Below are 23,860 nucleotides of genomic sequence, written 5' to 3' on the forward strand. Positions count from 1 at the left end.
CCGGTCACTTTCTGTCACCTGTAACTACAAAAGCTCAGAGGCACCAGGACTCAAGAAGAACCAAATAGTAAGGCAAAATCAGCAGCACTTGAGTGAGGTCATGAGGTCCTGCCTACGTGGGAAGCCCACCCCATATGTTGTAGCCCCTGTGATCATTTCCAAACCCCCAGCCAAGGCACGGTCGGGACACAACCAAGGGGACTCCCCAGGTTGGATCAGGGCCCTCTCAGAAAATTAGGATGCTTGGCTGTTCTTCAAAGGGGTGGAGACTGTCCAGGCCTTTCGGAAACCTGAGCCCTGGGCTGGGGGGAAGGAAGGGAGAGGCCCTGCCCCGCCATGTGACTCCTCCTCTACCTGGGTGCCCTTTCTCTGGGGCCACTCTAGGTGGTGCTGGCCACCTCCACTCTCCCTTTGCCTCCCTCTGCCCCTCAGGTCGGATGGGGACAGGCTGGGGCCACCAGCCAGCTTCATGGACAGGGACTTTTCCCCTGCTCACCTTCCAGCTTTGGAAAGAAAAGAAGAAAAGCCTGTGTTGATTTGTATTTGGAAGATTCCTCCCCCTCCTAAACTTCCAGGGGCCGAGAAAGTGATTCAACCTTGGATTGACTATAGAAGAAGGGACAGAAAGAGCCCAGAACATCCCCCCAGGTATGAATCCTTCACTTTTGCTGGGGGCGTGTGTGTGTGTGTGTGTGTGTATGTGCGTGTGACAACCATTTCCCACTGGTCAATTCGGAAGTTGTCCTCCATAATCTCTCGGGCCCCCCGACTGCTTCATTCTATAATTCTGCAGCCATAAACTTCATTCAGTCATTCAACAAACACTTCCTGATTACCGACCCTGTGCCAGGTGATACCACTGAATAAGATCTGGCTTCTGCCCTCAAGGGTCCACAGTCTAGAGAGGGAGACAGTAGTAATAACCATCGCCACCACACTTACGGTGCACCAGACACTGGGCTAAACCTTGTACAAACATTAGCTCATTTAACCCAGCAACAACTATAAGAGGTAGGTGTATTACTAACTCCACTTTACAGATGAGAACAGTGAGGCTTAGCGAGCTGAGGTCACACAGCTGGTAAATGGTGGAGCTGATGCTTCCAAACACTGTGTCATGCTGGCGGGCGATGGCTGCACTTACAAGGGGTGGAGAGGGAGCATGAGAGCTTCGAGAGCCCTAGTCACCCAGGGCAGGGAAGGCAGAAGTCTCATCTTGGCCAGGGTCCCCGAGGCAGGAGGCAGGAGCAGGCTGGAGGGGCTCAACCTTGGAGCTGGGGGGTGAGGCAGGCTTGGTGGAGGTCTGTGGGGTCAGGGTTCTTCTTCCCCACTCCTGGGCCAGGGCAGCAGGGAAGGGAGTAGGGGACCCTGAGGATTCCTGGCAGGATCTCTGGGAGCTGTCTGTCCTCACACTCACAGGGTGGGGGCTGATCTGACCTGGGGGGGCCAGTGTCCCAGCAGCCTGAGAAGTGGGTGGCCCCTAAGCCAGGAGGTAGGGGGAGGCCCAGATAACTATGTGTCCCCCGCCCAGAAAATATTGGACTATGGCTCTCCCCCTCCTCACGATGCTCAACTCCCATCTCCCAGCTGTCCCCAGTTCAGGCAGAGGCAAGACAAAAGCTGATTATTCCACTGGGGGCTGTACTGGGCCACATGAATGGAGTATTGAAAACCCTGTGTCTGCATCTAGATAGGTTTTCATCCTCTCCCCAACGAGACTGTTTGTATGCCAGGACAGAGGCAGAGCCAGGGAGAGATGGGGGTGGGTGGGCAACGGGGAGTTCCTTCTGGGACGGGCACCCATGTCCCTGGGTGCCTCACTCTCAGTGTATCCCAAACAGAACCACCCTCTCCACTGCCTCCTCCTACAGTCCCCATCAGGGGGCTGGGAGGCAACTGGATGTACCTCTGTCCTCGCCCCCCACCAATGGAAGCCCAGTCTTGCCAGCTCACCTGTCCTTCCTCTCTGCCACTCATGGCCTGGGGTCTGAACAACTGCATCAGCCTCTAACCAGCCTCCCATCTCTCCCAGGCGTGGCCATCCACCGCGCCCTGTGTCAGTGTCCAGCCAGAGTCTGCAAGGGAAGGGGACATGCCAGCCCCTGCAGGAGCTTCTGGGATGCTGGTTGCATGGTGTGAATGTTCTTTGAGCTCTTGCTCACGATTTATGTACTTTTTTTTTGAGAAAGAGTCTCACTCTGTTGCCCGGGCTGGAGTGTCGTGGCATCAGCCTAGCTCACAGCAACCCCAAACTCCTGGGCTTGAGCGATCCTCCTGCCTCAGCCTCCCGAGTAGCTGGGACTACAGGCATGCGCCACCGTGCCCGGCTAATTTTTTCTATATATTTTTAGTTGTCCAGCTAATTTCTTTCTATTTTTTTAGTAGAGACGGGGTCTTGCTCTTGCTCAGGCTGGTCTCGAACTCCTGAGCTCAAACGATCCACCCGCCTCGGCCTCCCAGAGTGCTAGGATTACAGGTGTGAGCCACCCTTGCCCTGCCCACTTTTTTGCTTTTATACCTCAATCCAAAATTTTTTTAAAAAGTCAAGGACTTATCATCCTAAAAGGGCAGAGCACCCCACATGGCATTTACTCTCTCAAACCTTCCTGCACCATTTCTGCATATTGGTGAGGCAGGGGAACTCTGATTTTTGTTTCCTTAAATTGACTCATTTCTTTTGATTTAAATTAATTTTAAAGGGAAACTTTATATTGTTCCAATAAATGGAAAGCCAGAGTCCTTTGCCCCAATAGAAAGTATATAAAAAAAAATCAATGAAAATAAAACAACAAATGTGTATGTGTATTCCCCACAGTTAAGTGGGTTGCTACCAGTGTCACCAACACCACCTTGGCATAGCCCTGGAGGATAAACCCAGAGCCTTTGAGCCGGTCACGGTTTGGGCCCATCCAATGCTCTCAACTGGACGCCACTTGTCTTTTCACATATCCTCAGCTCCAGCCAAACCCAACTCCTCAATCCTCTCTGTCCACGTGCCATCATTCTCACCTCCCAGCTGTTGTCCCCACCACTGCCACCACTCAGAATGCCAAACCCAAGTGGAAATGTCATTTCCCCCTGAAGCTGGCCCCTCTGGTTGGAAGTAAACACTTGGGATCTTTAATTCCAGATGTTCCAGCTATTACTTCTCCCTGGCCCCTTGATGGGACCATCTGAAAGACCCTCCACCGGCTGGACGCACAAGGAGGCAGAGATGCCAATCAGTCTCCAGCGGGATGAGAAGGGAAGAGGGTGGAGACCGGGAGATGGGAGCATTGCCCCTTCCCCCCTCCCCCCAGCCCTGTCCTTCCTCCTCCTCCTGCCACTGGGTGAGTGGGCCCCTGCCAGTCCCTGCTACTTCCTCCTGGCGCTCAGTTGTCCCAGCTGTAAAATTCTAGCGGGAGGGGGATTGAGAATGAGCTGGTTTCTGAGGTTCTTTCCAGCTGTGACATTTGCCCAGGGTTGACGAAAGCTCAGAGTCTGAGTTTGGGGAGTGGAGAGCTCAGTACTGGAGGGAGTGGGCAGTTAGGGGATAGTGGGCACAGGGAAGGAGGGACGGGGTGGGCTCACCAAGGGGCCGTTGGAAAGGCAGCTGGCAAAACAGATGAAATCAATTGACCAAGGGAACTATCTTAATTTAAGAAAGAAAAACCGGAGTCTTAGTTTTTTCATCTGTAAAATAGGTAAACTAGTACATGCCTTAGTCTTAGTTTTTCCATCTGTAAAGTGGGTACACTAGTACATGCCTTAGTCTTAGTTTTTCATCTGTAAAATGGGTACACTAGTACATGCCTCTGAGGGTGGGTTTAAGGATTCTATGAGGTAATGTCTGTGAAAGTGTCTGATAATTGTAATACCCTGCGCACAAGTGAGGGGCTTTTTCCGGGTTTTCAATTTTCCCTGCTAGGCTACCTTCCCTGTTTCCTCCCCACCTCCCTTCTCAGGCCTGGTGCTCAGAACTGTGGTGAGGAAGAGTGTGGCTGTCTGGGTGGTCTCTCAGCTCTACACTTTATTTGTGGCCTTGAGCAAGTTCCCTAACCTCCCTAAACCTGAAGGTGCCCCACCCACGAACTCCTACCTAACTCATAAAGTGTCCTAATGATGAAGCAAGTTAGTCTACAGAAAGCACTGAGCACACACATGCAGGACTCATATAGGTAAATCTTTGTGAAGGGGGGCGGATCACAATGAATCCCAAAGCCAATTTATACACATTCAAGGCGGAGCTACTGACCATCTGCTGGGTACCAAGCTCTGAGCAGGGAGCCCTGGTGGACACAGAGATGAGACAGGCATGGCCATATTACTAGGCAGAAGGCCCTGAAAGAGGCGTGTACCTAGTGCCCAGGGACTCACAGGAAACAGAGAGCACATCTGGCTGAGGGCTCCAGGAGGGCTTCCCAGGTCTTAAAGAATCAGCAGGGCTGGAACGTGCAGGGAAGCCAGAACAGAACTGGTTAAAGACCTGGAGACAAGATGTACGGGAGATTAAGAAGTAAGGCCAAGCTGGTCAGAACATTCTAGAAGGCTTTGTAGAGCAAGCTCAGGGGCCGGGACTCCTGCAGGTAACAGGGAGTCATTAAGGGATTTGGCAGTAGAGTGAGACATGCAGCTCTGTCTCAGGCAAATCTCTCTGTGTGGCCTGGGCTCGAGAGGCGGACGCTCGGGAGGCTGGGAGGCCAGTCGGGACAGGCTGGGAAAGAGAGGGGCTTTGGAAAAGCAGGGGCAGTGAAGTCCAAGGGGAGGGACGTGAGGACCTCGTGGGAGGGAGGCTGTGTTCCTGGGACCAGGCAGCCGAGGGCACGGGCAGAGGGGCGGACACTCTTCCTCACTCTGTTTCAGCCAGCGCCCTACAGCCCACTGCACTGCCCTTTCCAGGTAGGTGCCCCGCCCCGCCCTTCCTCACCCTCACCTGCCCCCCAGGTGCTCCAGCCGCTCAGACAGAAGACCACCAGCCCTCCATGACTCTAGATGCCCCCACTCAGAGGGACTGCTACAGTCTCCCCATTTTGCAGAAGGGATGATCCCAAGGCTCCCACGGCTTCATGGCAAAGTGGGCATCCCATAGGTTTGGGCCCAGCGATTCCCCTGGTGCCAGCTCAACCCTCTTCACAGAGCTGAGGCTGGTGGGGGGCCCAAGCCGCTGCCGAGGGCGCCTGGAGGTCCTGCACGGCGGCTCCTGGGGCAGCGTCTGCGACGACGACTGGGACGTGGTAGACGCCAATGTGGTGTGTCGTCAGCTGGGCTGTGGCCTGGCACTGCCAGTGCCGCAGCCCCTCGCCTTTGGTCAGGGCCGAGGCCCCATCCTGCTGGACAATGTGGAGTGCCGCGGGCAGGAAGCTGCGCTAAGCGAGTGTGGCAGCCGGGGCTGGGGTGTCCACAATTGCTTTCACTACGAGGACGTGGCCGTCCTGTGCGATGGTGAGCAGAGACCTGCGACCCGGGAGGGCAGGTAGACTGTGGCAGGCAGCAGGACTGTAGGGTAGATAATGGGAGGGACTTCCTGGGGGTAATGTTGTTCTGTGCAGAAGACTGAGCCACAGGCTGCATTGCCTGGTGCAGGGAAGAGCCCCAGCCTGGGTCGCAGCAGTGCCTCTGGCTCACTGCGCAAGAAAGCCAGCACCACTGCTTCCATGCAGGGCCCCCCTGCCATTTCTAAAACCAGATGATTGGGGTCACACTGGCCATAAACTCCACGTGTCACAGAGCTGCAGCAGATACCCTGAGGAGTTCTGACCTTGACAGCAGTGGTTCTAGTTTTCAAGAAAATTGCCTGGAGGTCTCATGAGAATACAGCTTGTGGCCCCATCCCAGTTTCTGATTCTGCAGGTCTGGGGTGGGGCCTGAGAATATGCATGTCTGACAGTTTCCAACGGACATCAACTGCTTTGAGAACTATGCTTCAGAGGGGTTCAGGACTCTGGTGGCCCCTTCCCCTCTCATACCCCAGGGTTCCTGGCTGTGACCCTTTGTGTGGCTAGTGGCCCTGGGGGCAGACACTTTAGGGTCCTATGACCCTGGCCCTCACACACCCTATGGGTGTGAGGATGGAGAACAGAAATACCCCTGTATCCTCCCTTCCACCCCGTTTCCTTCCCAGAGTTCTTGCTCACGCAGCCCCCAACAAGGAAGGTGTTAACCAGCAGAGCGCCCCCTACAACTCCCCAGAATGGGAAAGGTAAGTAGGGTCATGTGGGCACCACGTGCACCCACCCTAGGCAGTGGGACGAGAGGGATGGCAAGTTGAAGGCTAGAGCAAGTGAGCAAGGTGGGGTCAGGGGCCAGAGTTTAATCTTCGCGGAGAGTTAGACCTGCACAAGAATGACCATGATGTAGACAAGAAAATGAAAAGTGCGCTAAAAGAGGGACAGTTAAAGAAACAAGGAAGTCCAGAGGTGGAAGAGCGTTCCAGCCTTCAGATCGGGGGTGGGGGGCGGGGGGGTGGCTTGATACTTGTGGGAGCCGCACTCTGAAAGGTGAGGGTTTCGTCCGCAGTGGTAGAAGAGGAAGCAGCACATCCTAGGCTGCTAGGAGAGAGGGACATGGGAAGGGAGTGGTTTTAGGATGGGGTGACCCCATAAACCTCCCCCAATCTGGATTGAGGAGGCAGTGCCCTGGGGTAGGGTGGCGAGCAGGTGCTTCTGGTTTTAGGTCCTGGGGCACCGAGCACTGTGGGTGTGCGGAGGGCCTGCTGCACTGGGAGGGGGTGGGTGGCATCGCACCCACAGGGAGGCCCTGTGGGAGACACGCCTGCCCCCGCCCCCGTCACCAGGTGAGGGCAGCGTGCGCCTGGTGGGGGGCGCGAACCCGTGTCGGGGCCGAGTGGAGATCCTGCATGGTGGCCTGTGGGGCACAGTGTGTGACGATGACTGGGGGCTGCCGGACGCCACCGTGGTCTGCCGTCAGCTGGGCTGCGGGGTGGCCTTGGCTGCCACCACCAACGCCTTCTTCGGCTTTGGCACGGGGCATATCCTGCTGGACAACGTGCAGTGCGAGGGCGGCGAGCCCCACCTGGCAGCCTGCCTGAGCCTGGGCTGGGGCGTGCACAACTGCGGCCACCACGAGGACGCGGGCGCGCTCTGCGCAGGTGCCGGCTCCGGGGGCGGGGCTGGGGCGGGGCCGAGGCGGGAGGGGCGGGCCCTGTCGGGCGCTGGGAAAGGCAGGCTGAGCCCTGCCTAGGCAGGTGGTGGGTGGGGAGAGTGGGCTGCCTTGGTGCTTCCCAGAGCTCTCCAGGAAGGCTCCACAATTCCTTATAATATCTCAGTACTGCTCTAGAGGTGCCTCAGACTATCCCAGGACTCCTTGAGGTACGCGCCACAGCTATGTAACAATACTGCACTAGTGCCACCAATACAGAAATACATAGCGGGACCATAAGAATGTCTCAAGAATTTTCCAAGTACTGTTCATGGAATATTTCAGAATGAAATAACACTCTAGAATTGCCTGAGAAATACACCAGAATTCTCGAATTGTAGCAGAATTACCTAGCACCGCCGTCTGTAATCCTAATGCTCTAATAATAGTATTTTCTTCCCATCTGGGTCCTCTCCAATTTCGGAGGTCTCGGCAAATAGAAATAATAGAGCCAATAACACCAATTCACAGATGGACTCCACTCTACAAGATAGAAAGTGCTTGCCCATGACCGCTAACTCACAGCGAACCAAGGCTAGCTTCCCAGCTCACAGGTGGGAAAACCGAGGCCCTGAGAGGCAGAGCCTTATCCCTGGAAGAGCCACCTTGCTGCACAGCCTTGAGCGTGCGCCTTGTCCTTTCTAGCCCTGTTTCATCTGTAAGAGGGGGCTGAGTCTTGTTTGCAAGCCCCTCAGGACTGTGCATGGCCCTCCCTTGATGGGCAAGACCTTTGGTTTGTCCGTGTCTTAGACACAATGGGATTCTCAGAACACTGTACACTGGAGACAAATGAAAGCTTGTCTGTGAGAGCCCTGTATAAACCGTCAAGTGTACACCTGTGCAGCACAAGTAAATTACAACCGCTGTCAAAGTGGGGCAGACCTCCTTGGACCCCAGTGGGGGCTGAGCCCTCGCCCTGAAAGTAAAATCTGTATCTTCTCCAGGGAGACCCTCCTATTCTCCCGACAGCACAGGGCTGACTGGGAACCAGAGCCTCAGCCTCTGACCCTGTCCCATTCTCTCCCGCTCTAGTCCTGGGGCTCCCAACTCTCTCAGCACTGCCACCCTCGGCCACAAGAGAGGACTGGGCCTGGCACTCAGAGCCAGCAGGTAACGGGCCCAGCCCTCCAGGCTGGAATGGTAGAGGGGAATGTGCGGGGCTGGGCGAGGCTGCCCTGGTCCACAGGAGGGGACCTTGACTAACAGGCCAGGGCTCTGGCCAGCTGGTGCAGGGGTGGGTGAGGGAACGACGAACAGATGGAGCAAGGATGAAACCCAGAGCTCTGGAAAGTTCACTGGGGTTGGAAGAGGTAGTCAGAGGTTTCTGCAAAGCAATGAAGTAAAACTTGGGATGGTGCTGAGATTGGGAGCTGAGAGGCCTTGTGAGGGGGCTGATTGAGGTGAAGGTTGAATTGAGGTTCGAAGTGCCTTTGGAATTGGGGCTGGAACTATCACTGGAATCGAATTAGGACAATAATACCTGGAATTAGGATTCCGTTCATTCCAAACAAGTTTCCTGGAGATCCCAACACACGCCAGACAACGTGGTGACTCTGGGACCGCGGCTGAGTGTGGGCGTGGGTGTAGTACAGTTGCGGTCTTTCAGTTGGCGTCCCGTGCCCTGCTGCAGGGTCGAGGCCTCTTGTCCCCTCCAAACACTCCAGATGCCCTGTCTCCGCAGCTACAGGAGTTGGCGCCCCGCCTTCCCGGGAGACGACCCTGTCCACCACAGCCGCCGGGCCCGCGGGGAAGCGAAGTAAGTGGCGGCGCCCGGGTCCCGCGGGGGGTGGGAGAGGGTGGGGCCGGGGCTCTGCCTGGGAGCCGGCCGCCCCAGCCCAGCCCCTCTGGCCGCGGGCCTGTGCGCCCGCAGGCGGGCGGCTGCGGCTGGTGGGCGGCCCGGGCCCGTGCCGCGGCCGCGTGGAGGTGCTGTACGCCGGGGGCTGGGGCACCGTGTGCGACGATGACTGGGACTTCGCGGACGCGCGCGTGGCCTGCCGCGAGGCGGGTTGCGGGCCCGCGCTGGGTGCCACGGGCCTCGGCCACTTCGGCTACGGCCGCGGCCCGGTGCTGCTGGACAACGTAGGCTGTGCAGGCACCGAGGCCCGTCTGAGCGACTGCTTTCACCTGGGCTGGGGCCAGCACAACTGCGGCCACCACGAGGACGCGGGCGCGCTCTGCGCAGGTGGGGCCGCGGCGGGAGCGCGCACTGCGGCGGGGGCCGGGCGGGCTCTGGCCCGGGCGGGCGGGGCCGCGCCGCACGGGCAGGCGCTCTGCGGCACTGCGGCGGGAGCGCGCCTTGGGGAGCACGCGCACTCCGCAGAGGAGCCGCCCGCTGGCCGACGCGCTGTGCGGCTGCGCGGCAGGGCGGGGCCGGAAGGGCGTGCCCTCTGCAGAGGCGAGTGGGCGGGGCCTGGGAGGGCCGCGCGCTGCGGCAGTGAGGGGTGGGGACCGAGGCGCAGTCTGAAGCCGGGCCCAGCTCTGGGGAGGGATGAAGTCTGAGGTCGCATCTGTAAAGGGCCAGGCCGCTTGCTCCCTGCTGAGTCCAGGCCCCCGCAAAGCTCTAAGCAGAGAGAGTGGATTTGCCTTCCCAGAGCTAGCGTGTGACCTTTGGGAGGAGTCAAAGGGAAGGGGGTGTTTGCAGTCCTGCAGGACGTTGTAAAATGTTTAATGCTCCTGTTCATTGATTGCTGTGGGAATTGATATCTTCACCCTTATTTGAAGCCCCCAGCCTAGCAGGCCCACATTCCCCTCTTGTAGGCTTGGCCACAAAGGGCCAGGCTACACAGGGCCCTGCTTTGGGCCCCAGGGTCAAAGAAGCACGACCCCATTTCTGACCCAAGGCGCGGGGAGCAGTTCAGGATCCTGTGAAGTCCTTTCAGTCCTTGGGACAGGCTTCCCTGGGGAGGGTAGGATGCCACCTGGCCCTAACAACGTGTTCCCCAGTGTGACAGCCTCTTTTTCTCTGTTCTTACTGAGCCAGGCCCAGAGGAGCTGGGACTGCAAGTCCAGCAGGACGGTTCTGAGACCACCCGGGTGCCCACTCCTCGGCCCAGGGACGGTAGGTGCCCACAGCTCCCTGAAAGTGAGGTGGAGGCACCAGGATAGGAAGGACCTGGATTGGGGGGGCGTCACAGTCTGGGTTATGAAGCTAAGCAGATTTGTACCTGGTCCTGGAACCCTTGTCCTTTTGTGCTGGTTTCAGCCCTCATTAAGGAATATGGTGTCCAGAAAGAAGGAGGTGGGCTTTAAGCTAGAGAAATCTAGAGGTTTCTAGAGGCAGTTATCAGAATGAGGGGATGAGGATCCTGGCCTGAGGAGAGCAATGAAAGAATTCTGAATGTAGCTCAGGAAGTCTGGGTTGGGGGGAGATGACGATGACCTTCAGGGGACACACAGGACATAATCACAGTCTCTAAACAGCTGGGCTGGGGCTGAGGTACTGGGATTATGAACAGAGGACCAAGGAGAGAGTAGACACAAAGCACCCAGCAGACGGGTCACGCAACAAGTGTTTGCACTGTTTCTTCCAGTCCTGAGACGGTAGTCTGGACTGACTCCCATCCTATTTTAATCTCATTTGTCTGCCCTCATCCAGTGGCTCCCAGGGCAATGCTGTGTCTCAGACCACCACCCTTTGCCTCCTCTATCGACCCCTGTCCTGGCCCAGCTTGGGGGTGGCCTACCATGGGCCAGCCCCTTTAGCCCCAGGCCCTGTCCCCCAACAGGGCACCTACGTCTGGCCAATGGAGCCCACCGATGTGAAGGTCGTGTAGAACTCTTCCTAGGGCAACGGTGGGGCACTGTCTGTGATGACGCTTGGGACCTGCGGGCAGCTGGTGTCCTGTGCCGCCAGCTGGGCTGTGGCCAGGCCCTGGCAGCCCCTGGCGAGGCCCACTTTGGCCCAGGCCGAGGCCCCATCCTCCTGGACAATGTCAAGTGTCGTGGAGACGAGAGTACCTTGTTGCTCTGCTCTCACATTCGCTGGGATGCCCACAACTGTGACCACAGTGAGGATGCCAGTGTCCTGTGCCGGCCATCATGACCCAGCCTGCTGTGCAGACCACCTGTTCTTCGGGAGTCTTCTGTGATCTGCCCTTCCTCCTCCAGGAAGCCCTCCTCGTGTGACTACTGCAGTCCACTCTGCCCCTCCCTCCCCTTGCCTGGGAGAGAGCCTGCCCAGTATCGTCCTGCATGGGACAGCCTGGCTGTACCCCCTTCAACCTATTGTGTGACCTCAGCCTGTCATCAGCTATTGTTGGCCCAGTTCAGTGAAAGCTCCCATGTTTTGCTCAGCCAAAACAAAAACGAGGGGAGGGAAAATGACTCCTAACTCTTCTCTTTGTTGGAGCTCCTGTTACAGCACCCCTGACAGTGCCTTCCTCAACCCAGTTCCAGGAGGCTCAGCAGCTCTTTGTAAATGGGGTATCTGCCCTGCCCTCAGCCCATTTTGGGATCCCTGAGAAGAGGGAAGGCAGGAGGGGCATACAGCTCTTACCTTAGACTCCTAGGAGCTGCAGAAGAACCTGGGTCATTGCCCTGCCCTGCTCTGTGAGGGCCTGGACTCAGATGGTGCTCGGCTGGACAAGGGGACTGGAGGGGCCAAAGCAGGGACAGTGGCCCCTCCTTGCAGCTGGAACCAGCATCTCTGATTTAAGCTGCCCCCATGACACAGCCTCCACTTTGCAGTAGCAAAGAACCCTGGGGGCCTGTAGCCACCCATTCATAGGTGCCAAGTCAATAAAGCATTGTCCCCCTGTCTTGTAAATGAAGTCAGTGTTTGAGCATAAGTGCATTCTCTGTGGCAACAGGAGAGGCTCTGGGCAGGACTCTCTGGAGGAAGGTGGCTTGGAATGGAGGGCAGTCCACTAGCATCACCCGAGAGCTCTCAGCAGGCTCGTCACTCCCTGGGAACACTGACTCAGTGTCAGGCCTCCAAGGCCCCCAGAGAGTCCCCTAACCCATCTCCCCTTTCCTTCACATATACAGAAATCTGGAGCCAGCAAAAGGAAGGGGTTTGTTCAAGGTCACATGGCAAGGTGTTGAAGAGAAAAAATTTCAGAGAGGAGCCTTCTAGAAAGGGAGATGAAGGAGGATAAACCAGCATTGGGGCGTCCAGGGCTGCCCTTGGGGCCCCTCACACACGTACTCTGCCTCTGCTCAGGCCTCACCCCAGAAGTGGGCGATCGATCCTCCCTCCCGGCCCCAGGCTGGATGACTTGCCAGTGTCAGCTGTCCAGTGTCAAGCCTCCCACTAGGTCCAGCCTGCAGGCTCCGTAGTTTCCTGTTACTTGTAACGAATTACCCCAAACTTAGTGCCTTACAACCACACAGATTTGTCATTTTACAGTTCTCAAGGTCACAAGTTGGCAATGGGCCTCCCTGGGCTAGATTCAAAGTGTTAGGAGGGCAGTGTTCTTTCTGGGGGATCTGGGGGAATCCATTTCCCTACCTTTTCTAGCTTCTAGAGGCTGTCCCACCCCACACCCACTCGTGACCTCCATCCAGCCGGGAATTGCGTCACTCTGACCTCTGCTTCCGTCAGCTCATCTGGACTCTAAGCCTTCCTCTTCCATCTTTTAAGGCCTCTTGGGATTATATTAGGCCCACCTGGATAATCCTGGATAATCCCCCATCTCAAGGTCCTTAACTTAATCACATCTGCACAATCCCTTTAGCCATGTCAAGTAACATATTCACAGGCTCCAGGGATTAGGACGGGGACATCTTTGGGGTTTATTATTCTGCCTCAAACAGGCTCCAAACCTGGGAGTGAGGTTGGTTCTCAGCCAAGGAGTGAGGCAGACACTTTGGCTCCCAGTTCTGTGGACTCCTGGCAGTAATAGCTTTGTCTCCGTTTGTCAGGGAGCTCTCTGAGACTCACTGAGTCATTGAAAGGATGAGGGCTGGAGAGATGAAAGGTATGGAAGTGTAAGAATTCAGAGAGTTGGGGCAGGGGGACAGGGATGTTCTAGCTGCCCTATGGTCCCCAGTGCACTCAGAGATTCCACTTCTGTGGTCATAGCCACTCCAGCCACCACTGTGCCTCTCTGTTGTCCTGAGAAACATCACAACTTCCCACCCCTGGACTCCCTTGCCTGCCTAAGCAAAGTACAGTTGTCCTTTGGTATCCATGATTGATTGGTTCCAGGGCCTGGTGAGGATGCCAAACTCCAAGGATGCTCAAGTCCCTTATAGACAACGATGTAGTATTTGCACAGAACCTACTCACATCTGCCCATACACTTTAAATCATCTCTAGACTCCTGATAATACCTAATGCAATTTAAATGTTACATAAATAGTTGTATAGTTTAGGGAATAATGACAAGGAAAAAACATCTACATTTTCAGTACAGATGCAACCATCCATTTTATTTTAAAAGTATTTTCAGTCACGGTTGAATCCACAGATGCAGAACCCACAAAAAGCCATCTGTACTTTCTTCAACTTTCCCTCAGTGTATCCTCACGGCAGCCCTGTGAAGGAAGTATTATTGTCCCATTTTACAGGCAGGGAGAACTGAGGCTCAGAGAGGAGAAATGACTTGTCTAAGTTTGCACTGTGGAGCAGGACTGGAACCTAAGCTTCTGGGTGCCCATTAAGACTGGTCACCGGTATCACCAGTCGTCCCTGCTGGCATGTAGCAGATTTGCATTTCCAAGCCCTCGCGGAGTGAGGCATGGCCCTAGGACATGCTTCAGCCAAAGAAATGCACAATTTGCCAAGTTCCCTTCTTTCAAGGTAATCAAGTGACATTCCATACGGTGGAAGCTCCATCAACCTGTGTCCCAGAGTGAAAGTCACCGCAAAGCCTCCATTGACTCAAGATGGATAGAGTGAGGGACAAATAAATCTTTGTTGTTTAAGGTGCTGAGATTGGGGTTTGTTTACTAGTCCAATACTGACTTTGAGTGACCTGCTCTGTCCTGAAGCTCAGCCTGTCTCACTCATAACTTTGTCACCTACACCTAAACCTGAGTTTCCCTGCTTGCTAAGTAGCACTACCAAACCACTAGCTTAAGCCAGGAACCTGGGTGTTAGCCTCAATAATCCCTGCCGCCAACAACTAATTAATCACTAAGTCCTAATGATTTTGTCTCCCAAGCCCTGCTGGAATCTGTCCCCTTCTCTCCATTCCTACATTTCTAACCATGGCTTCTTCACTGTTTCCTTGTCTAACCCATTCCCCAAACCACAGGAACAGTGAGCTTTCTCATGTTTCCAAATCTGATGGTGCCACTCCCCTGCTCAAACCCCTACCATAGCTCCCCAGTGCACTTCCTCAACGCTTTAGCTCAGGTTACAATGTCCTGCATGGTCTGGCTCTGCTTGTGTTTTCAGCCACTTGCTTCCAGGCCCTAGCCAGGATGAACTACTTTCAATTCCTCTAATGTCTGGGCTTCCTCCCATGGGGCCCCTGCACATGCTGTTCTCTCTGCTTGGAATACACATCACTCTCTCCTCCCCCTTCCCCTTGGCCAACTCTTATTTAGCTTCAAGGCTCAGCTTTCATTTTCTCCAGAAGGCCTTCATGAACACCCACTCCTGGTCTGAACCGGGAGTCACCACCACACCCTGACCCTCCCTGGTGACCACACTCACCCTTGTGTCTCATCAGACTGCTGCCTTTACACGTGTAAATATTTCTGGAGCACCTGGGTACTACGCCGAGTACTGTGTTGGGCTCTGGGGCTACAGAGCAAGAAGAGATCTAGACCAGGTTTCCTGTTTGCATGACACAGAGGTGACCTTCAAGAGGAGAAGATGAATGACAAGCCACTGAACAAACAGACAAGATAATCTGAGCTAGTGATCAGTGCTAGAAAGAAAATGAAGCAGATGGTTGTGGTAGGGATTGGGTGGTCAGGAAAGGCATCGAAGGAGGTGAGGTTTGAGCCAGGCTTGAGCAGCAAGAGGGAGCTGGCCGTGAACCTTTTGGCTGTGAAAGGACCATTCCAGGTCCTTCAGTGAACACTTAGCCTGGCAGAAGGACCAGAGAGGAAAGCGTTGTGATTAGAGCAAAGAGGAACGTGTTAAGAGACGAGTCAGGGCAGCTGGTAAGGGCTGGAGCACTCAGGGCTTTCTAGGCTATGGGGGGAGTTGTTTTAGTCTAAAGGTGATGACAATCCATTGGAAAGTAGGTGATACAGGTACCTCAAATGTCAGCCTCTTAAATATCTCTCATGTCTCAACTTGATGAGTGTACCTTGCCCCTGAAGATGTAATTGAAGGCATCTCTCAATAAAATACCCAGCATCCCTACCAAAAATCTCAGGAATTCTCTGAGAACTTAGAATCTACTACGCACCCCTGACTTTTGCTGATTTCTAAGTCTCCTGCCTGCTTTTGCCTCCTCTCTCACTCTCCTTTTTCCTGTTCAAGGAAAAAGCTGAGCCCTTTACTCCGAAAGGACCACAAATTCCAGGTAGGGTGTATAGCACACTTGGCTGATGATTTGGAACAAGGGCCCGACAAATAACTGAAAATTGAAAATTAGAGATTGTTTTTAAAAGGCCCTTGTATATTCACATACACACACATATACCACCATCACCACTCCAGACCCTGGCATGTACATGCACATTCCCAGGTAATTTCCCTCTCTATTCTCTACCCCAATCGCCTACCCCAGGGCTGGGACCCTCCCTCTCTCCTACAACCTCCCTGCTTCTCCTCCTTAGTTTGTAAACTCTCTGACTCTCACATTTTTGCTTATTGCTTTTTTTTAAAAAAAAAACAAAAAAAACGTTTTATTAAGATATGATTCACATACCATAAAGTTCACCCTTTTAAAGCATAAAATTCAGTGGTTTTTTAGTACAGTTGTCCCTTGGTATCTGTAGGAGATTGGTTCCAGGATCCCGTCCTCAGATACCAAAATATATGGATGCTCAAGTCCCTTACGTAATATGGCATAGTGTTTGCATATAGCCCATGGACATCCTCTCGTATACTTTACATTGTCTTTATTTATTTATTTATTTATTTTTGAGACAGAGTCTCACTCTGTTGCCCTGGCAAAGTGCTGTGGCATCAGCCTAGCTCACAGCAACCTCCAACTCCTGAGCTCAAGCGATCCTCCTGCCTCAGCCTTCCGAGTAGCTGGGACTACAGGCATGCACCACCATGCCCGGCTAATTTTTTCTATATATATTTTTAGCTGTCCATATAATTTCTTTCTATTTTTAGTAGAGACAGGCAGGGTCTTGCTCTTGCTCAGGCTGGTCTCAAACTCCTGAGCTCAAACAATCCGCCCGCCTCGGCCTCCCAGAGTGCTAGGATACATTGTCTTTAGATTACTTACAATATCTAATACAATGTAAATGCTATGTAAATAGTTGTTATACTGTAGTTTTTATTTATATTATTGTATTGTTAATAGCTTGCCACCATGCCCCACTAATTTTTTTTATTTATTGTAGAGACAGGGTCTCACTATGTTGCCCAGGCTGGTCTCACACTCATGGCCTCAAGTGATCCTCTCATCTCAGCCTTCTAAAGAGCCGGGATCATAGGCATGAGCCACTGTGCCTGGCCTTTTTTTAAAACTTTTGATCCATGGTTGGTTGATCCAAGGATGTGGAACCCATGGATACCAAGAGCCAAGTGTATATTTATTGGGTCGTGCAACCATTACCACCAATTCCAGAACATTTTCATCACGCTTCTCAAATAAAACCCTCATGCCTCTTAGCAGTCACTCGCCCTTTCTGCCCCACCTCCATTCAGCCCCTGGCAACTACTAATCTACTTTGTCTCTATGCATTTGCCTATTCTGGACATATCATAGAAATTGAATCATACAGTATGTTGTCTTTTGTGTCTGGCTTCTTTCATTTAGCATAATACTTTCAAGGTTCATCCACACTGTAGCATGTATCAGTACTTCATTCCTTTTTATGGTGAAATAATATTCCATCATATGGAATCGTTTTATCCATTCATATGTTGATGGACAACTGGATTATTCCCAACTTTTGACTATTACAAATAACGCTGCTATGAACATTCATGTGCAAGTATCTGTCTGAGAACCTGATTTAAGTTCTCTTGGGTATATACCTAGGAGTAGAGTAGCTGGGTCATATAGTAATTCTGTTTTAACATTTTGAGGACATGCCGAACAGTTTTTCACGGTGGTTTCACCATTTTACATTCCCACCAGCAGTAAACTAGGGTTCTAATTTCTCCAACACCCTCACCAACACTTATTTTCCTTTTTTTTTTTTTTTTAAAATTCTAGCCATCCTAGTGGGTGTGAAGTGGTATCTCTGGTTTTAGTTTGCATTTTCCCAATGACTAATTATGTTGAGAATCCTTTCATGTACTTATTGGCCATTTGTTTATTTTCTTTGGAGAAATGGTCTGTTCAAGTCCTTTGCCGATTTATCCATAGGACTTTTGCTCTTTTTTCAAAATGCAGAATTGTCTAGCTATCTTGTCCAGCGCCTGGGAGGACTAGCCTTTGAAAATTGCCCTGTTTATTTCGCTAGTCAAAGCTGTCTTTCCCCATCCTGCAGCCACCTGTGAACCGAAGTCGGTTTGTTTCCCCTCTCCGTTTGTGTCCACCACCTCATTTCACTGACACCGCCGGAGAGATGAGGCAAAATCACTCTCCAGTTTTACAGATGAGGTTTGAGGGACTGGCCAGGATCACACAGCTGAGATTTGCACCCTGAACTGTCAAACTCCAAAGCTCCTCCTACTGTCTTATCTCATGACCTCCCACGAAGTGTTTATTCTTATCTCCTCTGTGCGGAAGAGAAACTAGAGGCCTGAGAAGGGTCAGGCCTTTGGGGGGAGTCACACAAAAAGATCAGGGACACGTTTCGGGACCCCCCACCTCAGCCCACAAATCCGCCCCCAACCCATGGCGTAGACCCGCGGAGCCTGGGAAGGGCGCTGCGTGACTCGGCCCTTCCGGCCCAGGCGGCCGCGCCTTCCTGCTGAGTCATGGCCTCCGCGCGGCGCGGCGCGGGGCGGGGCTCGGGAAAGGACGGCGAGGGGGAGCCCGCCCCGCGTGGGAACCGAAGCCCCACCCCTGGCCCCGAGGTTGTCTTCTGATTGGGGAGCATGGGATCGGCGGAGCCAATCACAGCAAGCTGCAGGGCGCGGGTGGGGCGGAGCCAAAGGCGAAGGCGACGCCCCCTCCTCTCAGGAATCCGCCTATCCTGCCGCGCCCCTCGGGGCTTTTGGGGACACCCGGGGCCCAGCGACTGGAGGGGCGGGGCTGGCCGGACCCTGGGCGTGGAGCCCTGCGGCCTACGCGGGGACAGGAAGGAAGGGTCAGGAAGGGCCCCCTAGAGCCTGGCGTGAAGGCGACCTTATTAGTCCGTGCGGCCATTGCAGCTTACAGAGACCGTTTGTCTCCTCCCACCCCCTCCACAGGGCTGGGCTGTGGTCTTTACTCCAGTTTTCAGAGGACAATATTAACCCAGAGAGGCCTGCTGATATCGTAAAGCCAATTTGCAATAAAACCGGGATTAGAAAGGGAGAGGCCCCTGGACACTTGCAGACATGCGCACTAGACAGAGTTTAACGACCAGCTGCGCAGAGGCACCCCGGCAGAGGCGTGGGGGTGCGAGGTCGGGTCGCAGTGAGGATGTGGCCTGTGTGGTCTCCGGAGTTGGCCGGGAGGGCTTTTGAGAGGTAGGCGTAGAAGGCAGGGAGAATAGTTTCTGGACTTCAGAGGTTTGCTGAGCCATCCATGAAGGTGCTCTCCTGGGTGGTGCCTCTCTGAGGCCTAGTCCTGAAGCCCTGCCTTCCACAGGGCCCTGCCCCTCTCCACCCATCCCTACAGCCTCTTCGCATGATGTTTCCTGGTCAGTTTGAGCTTTTCTTATTCTCAAAGACTCTTACAGGCTTTCTTACGTTCCAGCTCACTCAGCTGCTCAACCTGTATTTGAGCCCCTTCCCCGTGCCAGTCCCAGGGCAAGCCAAGCCCCTGCTCTTCTCGAGTTTAATGTCCTGCCGGGAAACAGACCGATGGTTACATCAAAGCCTGATGATGAAAGTTGCAGTGGAGCAGAGGGTGCTAAACCAGGGGCAAGTCGCAGGGGCCCCTAATTTAGTCTAGTGGGCTGCTTTTGGAAGAAAGTAAACTTTTAATGATGCAAAATGGAGCCTGGACTCATTGGAGTAATGGAACAAGAATCACATGGCTAGAAGAGAAGTTCAAGGGAGATCGTGGATTGAGATGGGAGGAGAGCCTTGTAGGCTCATTAGACGTTATGGGCATGATAATTCCTGGGTGCACTAGGAAACTGACTAGACAGTTTAAACAGAGGAGAGACTTAATATTTGAATTTTAAAAAGATCAGGCGTCCTGTGAAGAGATAGTAGGGAAATAAGTTGGGAGCAGGGAACCAGTTTGGAGGCTGCTGCGATAATGCAAAGGACAGATGCTGATGGTTTCGACTGTGCTGGTTGTGGTAGAGACAGCAAGAAGAGGAGGAATTGTTGAATCATCGGCCTGTCCGTAGAGACCTCCAATGCTCAGGCTCCCTCCCTGAGGCCCCATTTGTTTCTTTGGTCATTTATTCTCTCATTCATTCAACAAATATTTGAGCACCACTCTGGGCCAGAAATTATGCCCAGTCTTCCAGGGAGAGGGGCTGCTGCCTGACCCAGTGAGGGGGTGGGAGGGAAAGTGTGATGTCTGCAGAGAGGTTGTTGCAGACTTCACTCTGGCTCCATAACTGCACGATATTTGGACATTGTCGTGGGGGTTCCTGTTCTCGCCAGGGCCTCGCCTCATCTCATTGCTGCCAGAAAGGCATTATTATTCCTACTTGGCTGATGGAGAAACTGATGCTCTGAGAAGGGACTGCCACCCAAGGTCACCCACTCTGAGCTAGAATCAGACTTGGAACCTGGGTATCTGGGGTCTCACTGGCTTCTCTTCCTCTGCAGTCCAGCTGCCCACATTTGGGTTGTTTCTGGCTCAAAGAGTCCCTGCATCACTATTAGGCAGGAGAGGAGAAGCTGCAGACAGAGGGATGCCTGCTCCCTGCCTCTTTGAGTCCAGCTCTGGTCTCAAGATTGCTATATTATTAGTAACAGCCCACGTTTGTGCAGAGCTTAACAGCCTGCAGCTTGCCAAGAGACTTTGCATGCAATATCTCATTTGATCCACCTGGCCACACTGGGAAATGAAAATTATTGTCCCTACTTTACAAGTGCAGAAACTTGAGGCTTAAAATTATAATGCATTTGTTGAACTACGTTGAGGTTCAAAGACATATAGTATATAGCCTCGGAACTCTGATCACCTGCTGCTGTGCTGGGCTCTGTAGAATGCCAAGATGGACAGGATATGGGCTCTGCCCCCAAAGAGGAGACAGTCTATAGGGATATAATGCATATACATTGCTAGCTCTTGTATAAGACCCCAGAGTTGGGGGCTTTAGAGGAGGAATGTTGTGGGCCTTGGAGGCAGAAGAAAGGTCATGCCTAATGGAAGTTCTGGGAAGCCTTCTGGAAGAGAGAGCATTTAGTTTGGGTTGAAGGCCATGGATATGGTGGGTAGGGATGGGGAGGTGGGTTCCCGCCATGTCCCCTCCCTGGGTTTGCTCTCTCATTGATTGTCATTAGTTGTCTCACCTGCCAGACTTTGTGCACCTCATAGACACTCAACACTTGAATGAATGAACGGGCAAATGAATGGTGCAGAGGCAGGATGAAGACAGGTCACGGGTGGCCTTGGTGATCAGGAGGGTCTCTTCCAGCCCACTTGTGGGGGGCCACCATCTGGGGCAGATCCCTTGGATGGGTAGGACACAGCAGTGAAACATGTTCTTTCTTATTGCAGAAGGGTTTGGCACCCAGCGTAATGGCTCAGTCCTGGGCTTTGGGGACAAAGGACTGGTGGATGGGAGCCCTTAATTGGTGGCATCTTTATAAGCTGTGCAGCTCTGGGAGCTGGGATCACAACCTACTCTCACTACTCACCACCCTCAGCTCAAACTGCTTGGCTGGATTTTTGAAACTCTCCCCAAAGGATGCTGGGTACAGGAGGCATTTATTAACTCCAAGTTCTTGTTGGACCTAAAAGACACCCTTGTGCCCCAGTCTCACCTAGGTCCATGTGTCTGTGGGGTAGGTGAGGACATGTCGGGGTCACTGAGGATTGGGGGGTGGTTGTTCCTGTTTTACAGATGAGAATGAAGACTGCAAGAAGCTCAGTGGCTGCCAAACCTCACAGCTAGTGGGAGGCGGAACTGGGGTCCATGCCTCCAAAGCAGCACCTTCTATGACTTCATTCTGCCCTTGAGGAAACCCTCAGGTGCGTGCCTCAGTCTGTCTGTGGGGAAACAGGGTCACTGGGTTGGACTTTCTGCAGCAGGTTGTGCAGATAGAACAGACGGCCCCGCTGCCTGGCCTGGTGGCCTCTGCCTGCCCAGCCATCCATCTTGCACTGATTGGGCCCAGCCCAGCAGCTTCCGGGATGAGTCTTGGGCACCTGGCCAGGCTGCTCAGCACTTTCTTTCCCCATCTCTGTCTCAAGCATCTGCCTCCCTGTCTGTCCCTCTGTCGGATCCTTGTCTCTCTCTCTCAGTCTCTGGGGCTATGTCCCCACCATCGTGTGTCTGTTTCTCTGTCATCACCCTTTTCTCATCTCTTGTTTTTTGTCTACCTTCGGTTTCCCACCTTGATCTTTCCCCTGTCCCAGGAGTAACCTCAGGACATTGAACCTCTGGGAATCACAGTTGCCCCTGCTCTGCCTCGTGCCTCTCCTCAGTCACCTGCATGAGTGAGTGGAAAAGAAAAAATGACAAGGGGAATACCACAGTTGTGCTCTAATTTGTTCAAGCCCTTGGCTTCCTCTTCCCTCACTATGAAGCCCAAGAGTCCCAAATTGTCCCCATCTTACAGAAGTGGAAGTGCCACCCAGAGATCAGAGTTACTGAGCAAGATGCGAGGGTGGCAGGGCCCCTGTCCTAGGCAGAATGGAAAGATGTGAAAGCCCAGGCTGCTAGCTGCCTACCTGCCAAGCTGCTGCTCCCAGACACCTTGGGCAAACCCCCTTTCTCAGGCTCAGGTCTGGGAGCTGTCCCCTTGTCCAAATGGCCTGGTCCCAAGGCCTTTGACCCCTGACTGTGGCTTTCTTCTTTCCCCAGGCCCTTCCTCGTCCTGGGGGAGTCCAGCATGCACAGACACAGTGTCCCCCGCCAGAGCATCGCAGCATGAACCTCTTCGAACCTGGGGCTCAGCTCCAGTCTACATCGGCACCCCCATCCCTGGGGTGTCTGTGGCTCTTGGGGGACCTCCCAGAACCATGACACTCCACTCTCCTGATCCTTTGGCACCCTGCTCTGCTGTCCCCTCTGCCTGTGTCTCCAAGGCCTCTAGCCCCTGACCACCTCCTTTCTTCCTTCCCTTCCCACCCCAGCCTGGTCCTCGGCCAGTCCAGGCACTCACTCTGTTGACATCCTGGGCTCCCTATCCCCTGGTCACACAGCCTGCTCTGGGTGGTCTGACTTTGACCTTCTCTGCTCCCAATCCATGCTGCTGAGAGCCACGGGAGAAAACCCGAGGGGCAGGGCAGATGGGGGCGCCCCTAGGCACGTGGCCTCCAGGCCCAGCTGGTCCTTGACAGACAGTCCTTCCCCAGCTCGCTTCCCCACCCTCTCCGGAGGCTCCTGCAAGGCTCCAGCCTGTGCTCCAGCCTGTTCCCCTCCTCCTCCCATGACTCAGCAGATGACTTCAGCTTCTGCTTGTCAGAGAAACAGGGTCCCAGGAACCTCCCTGCTCTCTGCTCAGAAGTCCATCCACTCACCTCCCACCTCAGTGGACCCTCCTCCAGTGCCCCTGGCCTCCCTCACCACAAGTGCCCACCTGTGCCCTCCACCCCACCCCTCACTCTCCGGCCTCCCTCTTCCCAGGCTCCTGCATTTAAACCACCCCAGGCCTCTTCCAGCCTAAGGAAACCCTCCTCTTCCTCCTGCCCTGAGCCACCACAATATCAGCTCCTCCCTCCTTCATCTGACCATTAAATGATGGTTGAAAACAGTTGTCTCCAAATCTTTATTCTTCACCTCTCTGCCCCTGCCACCCTGAACCACTATAATTGGGCCCCTCCAAAATGCACTTGCCAAGGTCAACAAAGATGCCCCAACGCATGAAAAGTCCCTCTCTTCTGTCCTTGCGTGGCTCTTCTGGGGGCACTTGGTGCTGTGGTGGGGCGCTGTGGGCCACATCCTCCCATGATCCCTGTGACACGTGGACCCCAGGTCTCCTTCTGGGCCCATCTTTGCTGCCCCCCACGAATGCCCGCCCCCTTCTCATTTACACTCTGCTGGGGCCCAAGATTCTCCCTCCCACTGAGAACTCAAGCTCTTGTTTCCAGCCCCAACCTGGGCATCCCTCTGGCGTACTCTTTCACATTCTGCGCTTCCCACACTGAACCTCTCGTCTTTCCCTTAAACCCGCCCTATCTCAGAGAATGGGACTGTCCCATCCACGCATTTCCTAGACATCAGGACATCGCCTTCCTCCCACAGCCAACTCAGCCCCCACCCCTCTCACCCAGGCTATTACAGGAACCTCCCCCGCAGCTTTCTGGTCTCTTCCCCATCTAATTCACCCTCTACCCCAACTGCTGGAGTGACTGTTCTAGAATGCAAATCTGACCCCATCTCTCCTTTGCTTAAAATCCCTCTTGGCTAAAGAATCTGATGGGCAGCATCTAGCCCATCCTCAGGTTCCCAACCTTGGTGCTTC

The 23,860-nt window shown here is 54.0% G+C and overlaps 1 protein-coding gene across 3 annotated transcripts; it reads left to right on the forward strand.

Annotated features, from left to right (window-relative positions):
• Positions 1-452: 452 nt before the first annotated feature.
• On the forward strand, positions 453-23,149 carry SSC4D (scavenger receptor cysteine rich family member with 4 domains). Of its 3 annotated transcripts, XM_045543078.1 has the most exons (11): positions 453-648; positions 3,131-3,329; positions 4,843-4,878; positions 5,116-5,421; positions 6,101-6,178; positions 6,773-7,087; positions 8,170-8,247; positions 8,819-8,893; positions 9,008-9,319; positions 10,118-10,195; positions 10,863-11,902. In XM_045543078.1, the coding sequence occupies exons 2-11, from the start codon at positions 3,131-3,133 to the stop codon at positions 11,177-11,179; spliced, it is 1,794 nt and encodes a 597-aa protein (XP_045399034.1). In that variant the 5' UTR covers positions 453-648; the 3' UTR covers positions 11,180-11,902. The 3 variants fall into 3 exon arrangements, 1 of the variants encoding a protein (XP_045399034.1); XR_006733406.1 differs by lacking the exons at positions 453-648; positions 3,131-3,329; positions 4,843-4,878; ... (4 more) ...; positions 9,008-9,319; positions 10,863-11,902 and adding exons at positions 21,295-21,422; positions 22,258-23,149 and having other exon boundaries at positions 8,608-8,893; XR_006733407.1 differs by lacking the exons at positions 453-648; positions 3,131-3,329; positions 4,843-4,878; ... (5 more) ...; positions 10,118-10,195; positions 10,863-11,902 and adding exons at positions 21,295-21,422; positions 22,258-23,149 and having other exon boundaries at positions 8,608-8,893.
• Positions 23,150-23,860: the final 711 nt, after the last annotated feature.

The sequence above is a fragment of the Lemur catta genome, chromosome 2 (genome assembly GCF_020740605.2).
Source record: "Lemur catta isolate mLemCat1 chromosome 2, mLemCat1.pri, whole genome shotgun sequence".
Taxonomy (NCBI): domain Eukaryota; kingdom Metazoa; phylum Chordata; class Mammalia; order Primates; family Lemuridae; genus Lemur; species Lemur catta.

What these genes read in the sequence shown, in the direction of transcription:
- SSC4D (XM_045543078.1), top strand. Translation starts at nt 3,131, where the DNA reads ATGTTCCAGCTATTACTTCTCCCTGGCCCCTTGATGGGACCATCTGAA. An exon ending in AACTCCCCAGAATGGGAAAG is followed by an intron (nt 6,179 to 6,772) that starts GTAAGTAGGGTC and finishes CCCCGTCACCAG; the next exon opens with GTGAGGGCAGCGTGCGCCTG. An exon ending in CGCGGGCGCGCTCTGCGCAG is followed by an intron (nt 7,088 to 8,169) that starts GTGCCGGCTCCG and finishes CTCCCGCTCTAG; the next exon opens with TCCTGGGGCTCCCAACTCTC.